The sequence below is a fragment of the Rana temporaria genome, chromosome 3 (assembly GCF_905171775.1).
Source record: "Rana temporaria chromosome 3, aRanTem1.1, whole genome shotgun sequence".
Lineage (NCBI taxonomy): Eukaryota > Metazoa > Chordata > Amphibia > Anura > Ranidae > Rana > Rana temporaria.
In genome coordinates, this window is record NC_053491.1 from 305,935,316 (window position 1) to 305,951,950 (window position 16,635).

The following is a 16,635-nucleotide window of genomic DNA, read 5'->3' on the forward strand; positions in this document are numbered from 1 at the left end:
TCTGCCGGACCTCTCCAGGGCGACGCTCCGCCGCAGAGCTATGCTAAGACCCGCTTTGGAGCTTGCGCGGCAACATGACTTCACATACAGATGGGGCTACCCTCTCTCGGTGACCTTCAGAAAGGACGGGGCGGCCTACACCCTACAGACCCCAACAGACTGTTCCAGTTCTTGGGAGCGGAGCCGGTGACAATACCAGATTGGCTACAGATCCTGCCGCGCACAATCGGGAGATCAGGACCTTCCAACTACAGGGCCACTGCACAACCGCGTCAACGACGCCAGAGCAGAAGATGGCAACGAGCGCCATCGGAAGAAGCACCTCATGGATAGTGTGAGTAGACCTTGAGCTGTAGTCCGCCGTTCATTTCCCTTTTCCCTGAACCCGTTGTGTGGGCCGCTCTGCCCCGGCCAGTACCCGTTTTTTTTCTTTGATTTTATCCCCCCCCCCCACCACGTTGGCCCAGGCTTGTCCCCATACAGAGCCCACGCCAGTTGTTTGATATTGTGAGGGGGGTGGGGGATGGCAACCAGCCCATGTTGTCCACCTGTGACTATCCAGGCTGCATAAGACCCTTAGCCCGTTTAAAATTGGAACTCCCCTGTCGGGGTGAAGAAATCCAACGCCCACGTGTCAACCCCCGCCATGCCGGAGCTTCTCAGAACCTCCCTTGGTCACACTGCGACCCGCAGTCGTAGCGCGGGTCACGTTGAAGCGCCCCCGGCCCCCGCTCCTGTCTCGTCGCCGATTTAGGCTGCTTCCCGGGATGAAGAGGGGGTGACGACGGGCCCCCTCCTGACGGGTCAACAGGCTTGATGTACTGACGTTTTGGACACCGGTAGCCTGGACATGGAACATGCGGGGGGTGGTTGGGAGGCATGTATGGGGAGGTGGGACGGAACCATTGCCCTGGTATACACTCTGGTACATGGTGTGGGAATGTTGAGCAGTTGCTCAGAGTCCCGGGGGGGGGGGGGGGGGGGGGGGAGATCTTTCATTCGGTCACAGCAGCCCGGTTGGCTCCCTGTGTATTGGTAATGGTGGCTTGGTGGGCGGTTCATCGGGGAGTGGCGTAGCTCACCGTTGCTCTGGTTATACTTGTTAGAAATAAAACACTAAATGCATAGAGTTTAGCAGGGGATTCTCCTCCACTCAGGGATTATCTGCACTTTATGATGGGGAAAGCACTGGAGTTACCTACTAGTTTGAATTGTTATGTTCTATGCTATTCTGGTCTACTTGGTTCCTTTATGTTCTGTTTTTTGAATGCTATATTTCATTTTGGGTGATTGTTGAATTAGATTGCAATGCCAACTTGGGCCCCACCAACATTAATGGCCGGGGGTGGGGGGGGGGGGGGACCCGGGAGCTCGCTTTGCTGGTCCTGTCTACCCACCTAGGCCTGCGCTCGATTACCAGTTCATAACTGGAGAGCGCTTTTAGTTGTTTGGGCTAAACTAGAGATTCTTCTTCTGCCACACTCTGTTGGTGGCCTCCTAACCTGAGTCCTTTCCTATCCTCCACTTTCATTTCCCGGTTATTCCTCTCCTGCTCAGTCCCCCACATCTGAGAGGACTGACCCCACCCCTAAACTTCCCTGCCTTTTTAGACCCAGGGGGCACACCCTACCCTAGTTCGCGGGCATGGACAAGTTAACTGTGGTATCGCTGAACGCCAAGGGGTTGAACATCCCCAAAAAGAGAATGCTCCTGAATGATATGCGCCGCTTAGGCGCAGACGTAGTGCTGCTCCAGGAGACGCACTTTAGGGACGACAATATACCCATGCTGAAAAATAGACACTATCCCACGGTATACCATTCCAATTATACGGCGGCAAAATCCAGGGGGGTTTCCATACTCCTTTCGGCTAGGGTCCCCTGGACTCACGGAGATGCTAGATTGGACGCGGAAGGGTCGTTTATTTTTGAAGGGCAGTATCGGACAGACTCCGGTCACCATTGCAAACCTATACGCCCCAAACGAGCGCCAAGATGCATTCCTGTCCAGACAATTAGATCAGCTATCGCACTACGTGGAGGGCCAACTAATATTAGGAGGGGATCTCAACATCCCTTTAATCCCGACTGAAGACACCTCAACGGGACTTTCCTCTACTTCCAGAGACTCTCGCAAACGCATACATGCGTCGCTGCACTGGACGCCTGGCGTCTTCCATCCTGGAGAGAGGACACCTACTCCAAACCCCATGTGTCCTACTCACGGATTGACTACTTCCTGATACCTCGACACCTCTCAGCGGAAAAGGACGTCTCGATTGGATCGATCACTTGGTCCGACCACACTCCGATTACGCTGGTATATGCCTTGACAGAGGCCCACGCAGCCCAGAAGCAGCCCTGGCGACTCAATGAGCCTGCTGCAGGACGTGGATACCATGGCGGAGGTGGTCGGGGAAGTGAGACATTACTTTGACTCCAACATTACCCAGGATAGAGACGCAGGGGTGGTATGGGAAGCTCACAAGGCGGTCGTGAGAGGGATTCTCATTAAACATGGGACCCGACTAAAGAAACTGAGGACAGAACAACTCAACGTGCTGCTCGCCAAGTTGCAGTCGCTAGAGACCCTACACAAAAACAGTCCTCGACACCTCAAATGGGCTCCGACCTGAATACCACTCGCAAACAGATTACGGATTTGTTACACTACAAGGCAGCGATGCAAATTTGCAGGCGACATGTATACGAGTCGGGCAACCAGTGTGGGAGGATGCTGGTGCAAGCAATTCGTACACAGAACGCGGCATGGTACATACCGCACATAGTCACGCGCGAAGGGCATAAAGTCTCCGTTCCCCAACAGATCTCCCAGGAATTTAAAAACTTCTATACTAATCTGTACAATCTTCCCTCCCCACATCCTCTAACCTTGACTCGGACCAGACTGAATATTTAAATACCTCTTGCATGCCGACCCCGACAGAAATGAGAGGCGTTAGAAGAGCCAATCACCTTATCAGAGATCCAGGCGGCACTAAAATCCTCTAAACCTGGCAAAGCCCCTGGCCCAGACGGCCTTACAGCCACGTACTATAAAACCCTGCTCCCATCTCTGGGGAACCACCTGGTGAGCCTGTTCAACACTTTGGGTACAGAGGGCACGTTTCACATATCCACCCTACAGGCGCAGATAGTGGTGATTCATAAAGATAAGGATCCTAGCCACTGTGGCAGCTACCGCCCTATTTCACTGCTAAACACTGACATCAAATTGTTTACGAAAGTGATTGCCACAAGATTTCAAAGATATCTCCCTGGTCTCGTATACCTGGACCAAGTGGGCTTTATCCCGACCAGGGAGGCCAGGGATAATACGACCAAAGTGTTGAACCTGCTTCATGTGGCTAATAAGACAAAGACCCCCTGTGTTTTCGTAGGGACGGACGCTGAAAAAGCGTTCGACCGGGTGAGCCAACAATTCATGTTTGCCACCTTCAGTCATATAGGGGTGGGACAGAAAATGCGGCAAAGGATAACAGCGGCCTACACGAATCCAACGGCCAGAGAAAGGGCGAATAGCACGCTATCAGACCCATTCCCGATTACCAATGGGACTAGGCAGGGCTGCCCCGCTGTCACCCCTCCTATTTGCATTGTCACTAGAACCCTTCTTGCGACATGTACGGCAGAATCCAAACATTACAGGTATAATGGTTGGAAACCGTCAATATAAAGTCTTGGCTGTTTTCCCTGACGAATCCGTCGTCATCCCTCCCAAATTTGATGCGGGAATTTGACTCCTACGGCAGACTATCCAACTTAAAAATCAACCTGACGAAATCCGAGGCGATGGGGGTGGGAATATCCCAACTGCAACTGACCCAACTTAAACAAGGCTTTAACCTGAAATGGACAGACACGGCACTAACGTACTTAGGAACACGCATTCCACCGCGACTGTCTAATATCTTCAAACTCAATTTCCTTCCACTAAAGACGGTCCAGCAGTTGCTGAGTCGCTGGACCACCGGACTTTATTCCTGGTTCGGTAGGTGCAACATTTTGAAGATGACCATCCTACCCAAATTCATATACCTGTTGCAAGCCCTCCCCATACATATTCCGATGGAATACTTTAAACAAACACAAACCACGTTCGGTTTGTCTCTGTGGGCGGGGAGGCGTTCTCGGGTAAACAAAGCAGTTCTCTCCTTACCCAAACTATGCGGTGGCCTAGCCATGCCGAACGTGAGAACGTACTACCATGCAGCGCAATTAAATCGGCTCAGACTGGTGCCGACACGGATCGACCAAACTCTGGCCACAGCTGGAGCAGGCGCAATGCAATGTTATTCTGCGACGCGCCCCGTGGTGCCATATCCTACAACAAAAGGATGTACACCACCACCCGTTGATAGGAAACACCATTGAGGTTTGCGCTGGATTGGCGTCGGAGGCCTCACCGCTACGCCCGATTCTGGGCAGTCCACGCTTTGCACCAGGTCTTAGAGACGCCAAATTTGTCACCCTACGCGAGTCGGGGTCTTTTCAGGCCTCACATTTCAGCGAGTCGGGTAGGAGGAAGACGTCAGCCCAGCTGATGGACCAGTATCAACTGGACTTTATGAGAACCAGTCAACTGGGCCACTTCCTCAGAACCATCACCCCCCCATCCGCCGGTCACACCCTCACACCTCTAAATGAGATGTGTTTGGAGTCAGGCGCGTTGCCCCACGCCTTATCGCTACTACATACACTGCTGGTGACGCCACCGGAGGGGTATCAGATACCGAGCCTTGGTAAGTGGGAGCGAGACTTGGGTTTTCAGCTTACACCCACTAAGAGACGGCATATCCTCACATTCACACACAAGTCATCGATTTGTACCAGGGTCCAGGAGACCAACTACAAACTGCCGACGAGATGGTATAGGACCCCGGTCCTACTGAATAAATTGTTCCCGGCAACATCAGACCTCTGCTGGAGGTGCCGATCAGATAAAGGCACCCTGCTGCATGGTTTTTGGTCCTGCCCACACCTCAGATCATTTTGGGAGGAAGTCAGGTGAATTACGCAAAAATTTACAGAACGCAAAGTCCCAGATGACCCAGCGTACGTACTTCATGCAAATAACACCCGGCACGCGTATACAAAAAATCAATTGTACGCTACTTGTTGGATGCAGCCAAGGCCTGCTTCCTGCTGTGCTGGAAATCCCCACATCCACCGACGGTAGCCATGTGGTTACGGAAGGTGGATGAGATTGGCTGGATGGAGGATCTGGTTCTGTCAAAACAGGATAGAAGTGAGCTTTACTCCCAGACTTGGCAAATGTAGACAGACAATGTTCAAATACTCGGAGGAAGGCCAGACCCTCAGAGGTGAATTACTGCTCCCCCCTAGCCAGAGTCCGTCCCCCCCCCTTGGATGAACTGTCCTGAGGGCTGGGTCCATCCGGTGGAGCGAGCCGCTGGACGGCGGTGGTTGTCCATGCCCGCAAACTTTGCCCTACTCCCCTCCTTTTCCCTCCTCTTTTCTTCCACCATTCTTTTCTGTCTTCTCTTCTCTGGACTGCTTATTGAGCAGCATCCGCAATCTTACTCCTATTTTCTCCACTCAATTGTACTTAGAAAAAGGGAAATGTGGGAGGCTGGCTCACGGTTCCATAGTACCCGGATGCAGAGGATGCCACACGAACACTTTTTGGGCTTAAATATTGGTTGTCAAGATGGGGGCGGAGGTGCGGGACGGATGGCGATTCGCCCTCTGATACCCACACTGATTTATAAGATGTAACTAAACACGCTGTTCAACGGCTTCGGCCGAACAGTACACGTAACTGCCATTTCTGTGTGTGTATCTGCCTATGACAACTGTTGTAATGTTTTTCACTGTGGTTCATGTGGACCAGTCTCCTGTTTTGAATAAACCATAAAAAATAAAAAAACGAGCTATGGGCAGAAGTGAAGTTCTGACACAGCTTCCGCCCTGCAATGGTATGGAGACGGGTGATAACCATCTTCCCCTCACTCGTCTTCATACCCAGCCAGCAAGTGGATCGCCCCTGCCACTGCCGACGGCTCCAGTAAGCGCAGAGGGCACCGAAGAGTGGCAGGAGGAGGGGGGGGGTTATGGTAGAGATTTTTCAAATCCATATTTATTACAAGAAGACGTTTTTATTTTACAAGGCTTTATTAATGTGACTTGGATTTGTCTTTCGGTGACTCTGATCTGAGGAGCATGTTTGTAATGAACAGCTTGCCCAGCTGTGGAATTTCACCTAACAAAGGGTTCTTATTTGACCATTTGTTGGAATATGGATGTTACCTCAATGGGGGGGGGGGGGGGGGATGTGACTAGGGACAGGAAGAACAGTGTCCTGGCTTATGTGAGGGACTAGGCAAACCCAGCCATCCTTTGAAGTCGTAAGGGGGGTTGAGGAGGGGTGGGGCTTTTACAAAGGTGTATATATCCGGATGCAGCTGGTTAGCTCAGACTTCTTTTCCCTGGAGCCGATGACCTGACCTGAGCTAGACATGGTGACGTAATGTATCCCCTCTCCCTCTCTTCCTCCTCTCTCCCTCTCTCTCATGTATATTGTAACAATATTCAGCAGTTTCCTCTGTTTTAACAAGTGATATCATTTATGTTATGGTTGTAAATATTGGATTATTAATACAAGTTTCTTCTCTGCATCAATAAATGTAATCCTTTTCTCATTTTTTGCACCGCTATTCTTTGTTTTAATTTTTATATAGACAAAAAGGTTTTAATAGCTTATTTTAATTATTTAAGTGCGGTATAAATATTTCCGTGACAGCGCCCCTCTCCCACCATTGATAAAAGTGATCATGCGGCGAATCTCCTGCAGAGACCTCTTTCATCGTAAACTGAACAGCTCACTGAAGAGGAGGATACCTGGGTGCTGCCATAACAAAGACATCCCTCTTCAACGTGCAGACGTATATCGGCGTGTGCTGGTCCAGAAGTGGCTGAGAACCGAGTAATCAAACTGATTGCTTAGGGAGCACTGCTAACTGAGTGGAGAGTTGGTGGCTGTCAGTCTCTGGCTCTCTGCTATACCGCCCCCAACGCTCACTGAAACATTGTGCTGTGGAGACGAGAGCAGCCAGCTCAGCGGGCTGTCAGCTGACCTCAGAGCCGGTTCAGGCTGGGGGAAGATCGCAACCATATGGTCAGGAATTGCTCACATGCCTGAAACGGCTTTATGACGAAGTGTCACAAGAGTGTAAAACAGGAGACATAGCCAAACAAGCAATAAATATATCATGACCTGTCTGCTTCAGTTTGATATTACTTGCGACAATTGATAAATATCCCATCCAGGGGCCTTTGCCACACCATTTCCTAGTCAAGGGTCTCTTCTGCACCCCCCTCCCCCCCCAGGCTAGGACTTCCTCTGCACTCCCCTCCTAGTCCAAGGCCCCCTCTACAGTCCCCCAAGTTCAGAGCCTCCATTGCACCCTGCCACACCAAACACCAGAGCCTCCTCTACACCCCCAGTCCAGGGCCTCTGGTGTACTCCCCTCCTAATCCAGTGCCTCTTCTGGATCACCCAGTACAGGGCCTCCACTGCACCCCCCCCCTTCTAGTCCAGGGCCTCCTCTGCATCCCCTAGTTCATAGCCTCCTATGCACTCCCCTGCTAGTCCAGCGCCTCTTGTGCACCTCCCGAGTCCAGAGCCGCTTGGCACCCCCCAGCCCATTGCCTCCTCCACACCCCCTAGTTTGGGCCCCGGGCAGGACAACTAGGAGATTGAGGGATCGCTTCTCTGACAATACTAGCCTGGCTTAACATTTAAATTCGTTAATTCACCAAGATGCACAATCCTTTAGGGTACATATAGTAAAGAGGGTAGATTGTCCTGGCTGCGGTGATCGGTCTCCCTCTAGATATTTAATCTATACACCCATATTCCTAGGGGTTTGAACTTGGGATCAAGCTAACCATTATGAATAGCTTGCTTTACTTCCCTTGGGGTTTACTAGCACTACCTATCCCTGTTCCTGGACTCACTACACAGAGCTCTGTTATTATTATACAGGATTTATATAGCGCAAACAGTTTGCATAGCGCTTTACAACATTAGAGAAGACCGTACACAGTCACAATACAATTCAATAAAGGATGGATCAGAGGGCCCTGCTCATTAGAGCTTACAGTCTAGAAGACTTAGAAGTTCTTCCATTTAGTTAACCCTGACCTTCCATATTACTATTATTCACAAGTATAGCGTTGTTGGACATTCGTTTTACCAATTTGTAAATTTAGGAAATTTTTCACTTTAACCAGCATTATAATAAATTTGAGATTTTTTGACTTTTTTTTTCTCAGGGAACTGGCTATTATGGCCTTTTATGAGATCCGTGTGTGGGGTTTCCCACACATGCAACCAGCTAAATACACACCTGACATTTATTTTCCATTGACAGTTGATGATGTGTTTAACGTCGCCCTGCTTGGAGACTCCATCCCCATGATTTAAAGCTGAGGGGCGGAGTGAAATGCGTTGAAGGCGTGGCCTGGCAGGAGTCCAGGCTGAGCCCGTCATTCAAATATCAGTGGATCTGCATTGATTTGCAGCTTCATCGCATTTATCCTTTGCTTAAGTTGTTTGCAGCTGAGACAAGCTCCCTCCCTGGCCTGCATTCACAGCAGTGAACACAGGACTGCATTCCCTTTTTTCATTATAATGCAAAAACAGTCTGAGCTTGGGACTAAACGGGGGCATGGGTGGATGTTGACTAATGGGATCCAAGCTTACACAATCCGCCAATTTTCCAGCATCCTTTTGCTCCATCTGAGGGTCTTGTCAGCACAGAGTGGTGGCGGACATCTCTCTGCAGCAGTTGTGCCAACAGCCATGCCATCTCACCACCACTCTTATCTCAAACAGGCTCCGGCCGCATGTTCCAAAACCTTATTGGCTTATTTTCTGTTTGCTACCTACTTCCTGTAAGTAGCATGTAGCGGAGGGCAGAATTATTTATTTCTTTTTTTTTTCTTGGAATCAACAGTGTGCAATGCAGCCAGCTTGTCTGCTTAATTGGCCAAAAAGAGTTCCTGTGACCTGCAAGGGGTGGGTGGTGAAGTTGTTCTCGTTGGGAGGCGCACACAGCATGGTGTCCTGTGTCTGGACAGGGCCAGACATGCGTTGGCTGAATTCAAAGCACAATTTAATTTCCCTATGTTGGCCAAAAAAAAAAAAAGTGAGTATATTCTGAGCTTTCCCCAGCGATGGACGCAGTGGTAATTTTGTCTGCCTGCTCCACTGCAGGGAGACTAGAAGGTGCTTAGAACTGCTGAATCTCCATTCAGTATGAATGGCATGCTACTTTCTGGATCCTGGGACGGTTCCATATGGTTTGTGCTACTTTCCAGATTTTTGTAGATCCTTTTCTGTGGGAGCCAGGTGCTCTGAAGACCAAGATCCCTTCGCTGTGCACATAGTCCTCCTCGGATTGCCCTGCCTGCTGGGTGCCCAGAGCCCTCTTTGGATTGCCCTTGCTGTTCTGTCTGGTGTGCCCAGAACCCACATCAAGTTGCCCTACTTGCTTCCACTGTGTGACCAGAGTCCTCCTCGGATTGTCCTGCCTGGATCCCCTGATGCCAAAATCCCCACATCAATTACTAGTTGCACTTACTCAGCGTGAGTTTTTGAAACCTTCCACCCCTTATCGCCCCTGCCGTTACCATTTTGAGAAACATTCAGACTAGATGTTTCTTTGTTACCCCGTGACCGGTTTCCTTTTTTGCTGTGCTATATCCCCACTGGACCGTTACCCCTTGCTGCTGCCCTGAAGGTCATCTCCCCTTTCTTCGTCATAGCTGCCTGTGAACGGTTTATGCTGTGCCCACTGCCATGCCGTAAACTGTCTATCCATGCAATGCCCGTTGCTACTCTGAGAATGTTTTATCTGTGCCATACTACCACGCTGAGGACCTGTTTTCCCCTTGCCGGACCTGCTTGTTGCCCTGTGGACCGTTCCCCTAAACTGTCGGTCTACTGCTCGAAGGATCAGCTCCCCTTGTTGTGCCTTTTCGTTACCTGGTGAATTGTTCACCCATGGTGAACCAATGTTACTCCGTGAATCTGTTGCATGACCATTGCTACCCTGTGGACTGATTAACTGTGCCCCCAAGTCTGCCAACAAACATCTGTGAGTCGGGTTGCTTGTGATTTGCCTTTGAGTGCTCTATGCGCTCCTAGTACATCACTTATTATACCCAAACTTTCTGAAGTCCTTTGTGCTTAAATGAATGAGAAAAATTAAATTACACCCAATTATACAGCTTTGACTGCAGAGAAAAACAGAATTCAGAATCTTGTATATTGTCTGGCAGGTACGATAGCATGCACACACATGCACAGTTGGAATACAGAAGTAAAACATTTCCCCCCACACATTTATTCTTAGGTCATCTGTATAACAATCAAAACATTAATTTGTTTTAACGCAACTACAAAAAAAAAAAAAAAAAAAAAAACATGCTTACCAATGTAAACTGTCCAAGAATTTTGTTGTCGCACGCCATTTCTCGCTCTCCTTGGCATACTTTAATTTCCACTTGCGTCTGCCCATCAGCAGCAGTAGAGAACACCTTTAAAAAAAAAAAAAAGGGAAACTAAAAAGTTAATTGACAGAACAAGAGGAATCAACACCCAGGTATAACCCCTTACAACTCATCAGGTAAGCCTTGGGTTTTGTAGCAAGCATTTGAGGACCACAAGCAAGAGGAGAGTGATCTGTGCCCTAGGATGTTCTCCAAGAAAACAGTTTAACAGGTAAACTAGAAAAAAAAAAGTACTTACCTGGAATTTCCATATCTTGCGAGTACAGTACAGAACACAGGCAAAGAATTCATAGACACTGGGTTATAGTCTCATACGTTTAAGTGATCAGACACTAGCCAGCTTTTGAGGGACAAAGACCCAACTTCAGAGTCCCGCTAAGTTGCATCCACACAAAAATGTACTTTGTAGAAATTTGAAAATGTATGAACAGAGAAAGAGGTGGCGATCTTGCAATTCTCCACTTCAACCAGAGGAAGCCTGGTGTTCATTGATAAAATAAAAGGCTTCCTCTGAATGGCCGAGAAACATTCAGCTGGATTTAATTGTGTTCCAACAGCAGATGGGAAGTAACCAGCAATTCTGCTGAAACACAGCGCTGCATAGTGCCTCATCAATACTGCAACAGTATAATACCATCTTGACCGCAGCAGTATAAACATACTTAAACAGTTTGTGCCAGCTTGGCCTAAAGTGAAAGAAAACCTGGATTTTGGATTTAAGAACTGCTTCTTCCATTTGGTTTACTTGTTACAGCAGACATTTCATCCCTCTATACATGTATATCGCACCATTTAAATATTTCAGTCTGCAATTTTTCCAAGGGAAGAAAAACTCTCGCCGGAGTCCCGAATCAACCCCAGGTATTCAAAACGCTGAGTTGGTATCAGGACCGACTTCTGGATGTTTAACACGCAACCAAATTCTCGGAGCGTCTGGCTGGCTATAGACACCTCCACCTCTAATTCTGAGCCAGAAGCTGCTCTCAGAAGTTCGTCTAAGTAGCCCACAATGGCAATGCCTCGCTGTCTCAGCAAAGCTAGAATCTGTGCGAGCACCTTGGAGAAAACTCTCGGTGCCGACGCTAGGCCAAAGGGAAGAGCCACAAACTGATAGTGGTCTTATCCGAATGCAAAGCACAGATTCCACTGGTGTTCTGCGAAAATTGGGACATGCAAGTATGCGTCCTTTATGTCCAAGGACACCAGAAAGTCCCATGGATAGAGTTCAGCCACCACCGAAAGAATGGATTCCATGCGGAACTTCTGTACTCTCACAAAGGCATTAAGGGCTTTGAGGTCCAAGATTGGATTGGATGAACCCTGTCTTTCTTCGGGACCACAAACAGATTCAAATAAAATCCCTGAAACCTCTCGTCCTGCGGAACAGGAAAAAATGCCCCGCAACTTAGCAAGTCCTGCACTGCCCCCAATAGGGCAGACCGACAAGCCAGAAGGAGAGGGAGATTTGAGGGAAAGAATCTGTTCGGCGGACAGGAAAGAAACTCGATCTTTTACCCCGAAGTGACCACCTCGCAGACCCACTGGTGGACTGTGGGAGGAGAGTGCTCTTACCACCAGTGACATCTGTAATGTCGTCAAGCAAGGTACCAAAAAGTCTCCCACCCATGGAGGGTAAATCCGCCAAAGCTTTTTTGGATGCTTGGTCAGCGGACCAGCATTTCAGCCAAATCAGGTGGCACAACACCACCGCAGAAACAGAGGCTCTGGATATCAAGGGGGTAGCATCACAGACATACAAGGCCCGGGACCAACTGGTCGGCCAGCCTAACATACTAAGGAGGGAGCTGATTCTCCTCCACAGTCTGGTGCAAAACCTATGCCCATTCAGTAAGTCTGAAACATCAAGGTTGCAGCCAAAATAGGCCGCAATGCAGACCCTAGCATGGTAAAAACCTCCTATCAGTATGGTCCTTGAAAGCAGGGGTCTCCTCTACAGGGAGAGTGGTTACCTTATTTAACCGAGCAACCAGGGGGGTCAACCACTGGAAGAGAAGCCCATTTTTTCAAAAGGCTGTCCTCAAAAGGGTAATGGACGGCAAGGCGCTGAGGGACCACAGACTTCTGTGGCTTTTCCCATTCCTTATCAATGAACTGAAGGATATATAAAGGAAAGACTTTTACAAAGCGGTCCGACTTGTGCAACCCAAAAGAAACTGAGCCCTCAGTGGATGCCTCAGCTGCACCATCAAGCTTAAAGGGTCACTAAAGGAATTTTTTTTTTTTTAGCTAAATAGCTTCCTTTACCTAACTGCAGTCCTGGTTTCATGTCCTCATTGTTCGTTTTTGCTTTGATGTTGCTGTAATCCCTCTCTGTTCTGGACACTTCCAGGTTGTCCGTTTCCTTATCACCACAGTACTGGGAGATTTCTCACTGTGGTTACTAATTAAAGGATCACTAAAGGAATTTTTTTTTTTTTTAGCGAAATAGCTTCCTTTACCTTACTGCAGTACTGGTTTCATGTCCTCATCGCTCGTTTTTGCTTTGATGTTGCTGTAAAACTGCTCTGATCTCCACACTTCCTGGTTGTCTGGCTCCTTATAACCACAGTACTGGGAGCTTTTCACGATGGTCTAAGCTGTCATTACTGTGTGTCTAAAACTTAACAGAACCAATCAGATTCATTTTAAAAACAAAACACTGCCCTGGATTTGTTTGTTTTTGTTCTGTGGGTCTCTTTACTTCACATAAACATGAAACCAGTTTAAAAACGAAAGTGAAACTACAGGCACATTATGTGATTGAATTTAATCTATTTGTAATCATTTTTAAAAGGAATCAGTTAACTTTTATGTCTCTATACCCTGTAAACAGTCATTTCAGCAAAACATTTTTTTTCCTTTAGTGATCCTTTAAGGAGGTGTGATTACTGTGTGTCAGCACCAATTCAGTTTCGTTTTACAAAGCATCACTGCCCTCCATTGGCTCTTTGTCTCTGTACATCAGAGAACCAGGAAACCGCAAAAACAAAACGAAACTGTAGGTACATTATGATTGGTTTTTATCTATTTTTAATAATTTTTAAAGGGAATCAGTTAACTATTATGTCTCTATACCCTGTAAACAGTAATTTCAGCTAAAAATTATTTTCCTTTAGTGACCCTTTAAGGAAGTCCCTCAGAGCATTGGTAAGCACACTAACAAGTGCCCTGTCCTGCACTGAACCGGGCGAGGGGGTCTTCCTCACAAGGAAGGTCCTGGTCCACATCCTCTCACAACCCAGAACCGGGGTCCTGTGCCGCAGCCAGGACCGAGTCTGAGCCAGAGCATTCACCATGAGATGGCGGGGAGGGGGTACTTTTTACCCCCCTTACGCCCAATTGCCAATTCTACCCTGGCAACAAATGATTCCAGGACTGCCGACAAAGTGTCCATGGGAACCGCAGGTGCAGGGGAACCAGCTGCCACTCCTGGCATGTTTGGGGAAGAGGGGCCAGATACTGACTCCACAAAACCACAGACCGCTCTCAGGGACCTATTCAAGACCTGAAAAATCCCACCCTCCTTGATGCACTGACCGGGGGGGGGTTACCCAGGGGACTCACCAACCCAGTAAGACTGCTCAGCACCGCTGCCCGCCCTCTGTACACAGCGTGAAACCAACAGAAAATGGCCGCCAGACGCCTCAGAAATAAAATGGCCACCACGACAAAATGGCCACCAATGGGAAATTCAATGGAATCATCAAGCATGCTAAAAATGTAGCCGGTGCCGCCAAAATTACGGCGAAACGCCGCAATGTACATAAGGCCGAGGTAGGGACTTCCATGAGGCAGGAGCACCCCCCCCAGAAAAAAAAAACGGGCCCCGACACCCTACAGTCCCCCATTGGGAAAATGGAGGCACCCCACAGTTCCACCCACTGCAGCGAGCTCTATAGAGCAGCAGAGGGAAATGTGACAGGGCAGGGAAAGGGAGGATAGGAGAACCCCCTAACCCCAGCAATGCCCAGCTGTTCCAACCCGCCGAATCAGGAGGGACTGTACTTACCAGTAAATGCGGGGACCCGCTGGCGCATTACTGACAGGCATACAACCGCGTTGGAGTAGCTGTCGGCCCAGTACACTGTGAGAGACAAAACAGCTTAGTCATGTGTGGACCCTGGAGCAAAAAGCCCACCGGCCATCCCAGGAGTCATGGGGTATGTTGTGGCCGACCCAGCACTTAGCTAAGGTCTTCTCACGCTCGATGGCCGGACTGGGGAGACAAGGATCTATATACCCAGCCTGCCACACAGCCGGCAGTTGATAGAAGAATATTAAATAAAATATGTCTTCAGGGCGCGGGGCCAAAGGGAGCCACGTCCTTTTCCGCTAGGCAGAAAAAAAACCTGAGGCTGCAGGGAGGAGGGTTATGTCCGGAGGGACTGCCCCCTGGGCGGGGCTGTTCAACTGTTAAAGTAACATGTATTTAAATATCTAACATGTTCTGCCTAGTCCTCTCCTATGAACAGGAACATAACCCATATGTCAAGACGATAAGAGAAACTTAAATTGTAACCACTTGAGGACCGCCTAACGCCGATATACGTTGGCAGAATGGCACAAGCACGTACAGGTACGTTGCCCTTTAGGTGCCCAGCCGTAAGTCGCGCGCTCGCAACCCAGTCCGAAGCTCCGCGCCGAGGGTGAAGAACGGGGAGAGGCGAGTGTGAACCTTCCCCGTTCTTCTCTGTTCGCTGTGAAAATAACAATGGTCCCAAAAAAGTGTCCAATGTGTCCGCCATAAAGTCACAAAAAAAAAAAAAAGCTGATCGCCGCCATTACTAGTAAAAAATAAATTAACCACTTAAGACCCGGACCAAAATGCAGCTGACAATTTCGCGGTCGTGCAACGTGGCTCCCAAACAAAATTGGCGCCTTTTTTTCCCCACAAATAGAGCTTTCTTTTGGTGGTATTTGATCACCTCTGCGGTTTTTATTTTTTGTGCTATAAACAAAAATAGAGCGACAATTTTGAAAAAAATTCAATATTTTTTACTTTTTGCTATAATAAAATATCCCCCAAAAATATATATAAAAAAAATAAAAAATGTCCTCAGTTTAGACCGATACCTATTCTACCCATTTTTGGTATTTAAAAAAAAAAAAAAAACGCAATAAGCGTTTATCAGTTGGTTTGCGCAAAATTTATAGCGTTTACAAAATAGGGGATAGTTTTATTGCATTTTTATAAATTATTTTTTTACTACTAATGGCGGCGATCAGCGATTTTTTTCGTGACTGCGACATTATGGCGGACACTTGACAATTTTGACACATTTTTGGGACCATTGTCATTTCACAGCAAAAAATGCATTTAAAATGCATTGTTTATTGTGAAAATGACAATTGCAGTTTGGGAGTTAACCACAGGGGGCGCTGATGGGGTTATGTGTGACCTTAAGTGTGTTTACAACTGTAGGGGGGTGTGGCGTCATCGATTGTGTCCCCCTATAAAATGGATCACATGATCGATGACGCCGCCACAGTGAAGAACGGGGAAGCCGTGTTTACACAGGGCTCTCCCCGTTCTTTAGCTCCGGAGACCGATCGTGGGACTCCAGCGGCGATCGGGTCCGCGAGTCCTACGGTCACGGCGCGTCGGACCGTATTGCGGGCGCATGCCTGCGACCCCATTCTGCCAACGTATATGGGCGTGAAGGGGTCCTTAAGTGGTTAATAAAAGCCATAAAACTATCCCCTATTTTGTAAACGCTATAACTTTTACGCAAACCAAACGCTTATTGCGATTTTTTTTTTACTAAAAATATGTAGATGAATACGTATCGGCCTAAACTGAGGAAAAACGTTTTTTTATATTTTTGGGGATATTTATTATAGCAAAAAAAGGGAATTTTTTTTTCTTTCAAAATTGTCGCTCTATTTTTGTTTACAGTGCAAAAAAAAAAAAAACGCAGAGGTGATCAATTACCACCAAAATAAAGCTCTATTTGTGGGGGAAAAAAGGACGCCAATTTTGTTTGGGAGCCACGTCTCACGACCGCGCAATTGTCAGTTAAAGTGACGCAGTGCCGAAACGCAAAAAGGTGCCAGGTCTTTTACCTGCATAATGGTC

The 16,635-nt window shown here is 48.2% G+C and overlaps 1 protein-coding gene across 2 annotated transcripts in view; it reads right to left on the bottom strand.

The window, feature by feature from the left end:
- HSPA9 (heat shock protein family A (Hsp70) member 9) overlaps positions 1 to 16,635 on the bottom strand; it is a 414,391-nt gene that overhangs the window by 128,227 nt on the left and 269,529 nt on the right. For both annotated transcript variants that reach the window (XM_040344789.1, XM_040344788.1), the window contains one exon: positions 10,482 to 10,586. In XM_040344789.1, coding sequence (XP_040200723.1) covers positions 10,482 to 10,586 — 105 coding nt within the window. The remainder of the gene's footprint in view (positions 1 to 10,481; positions 10,587 to 16,635) is intronic.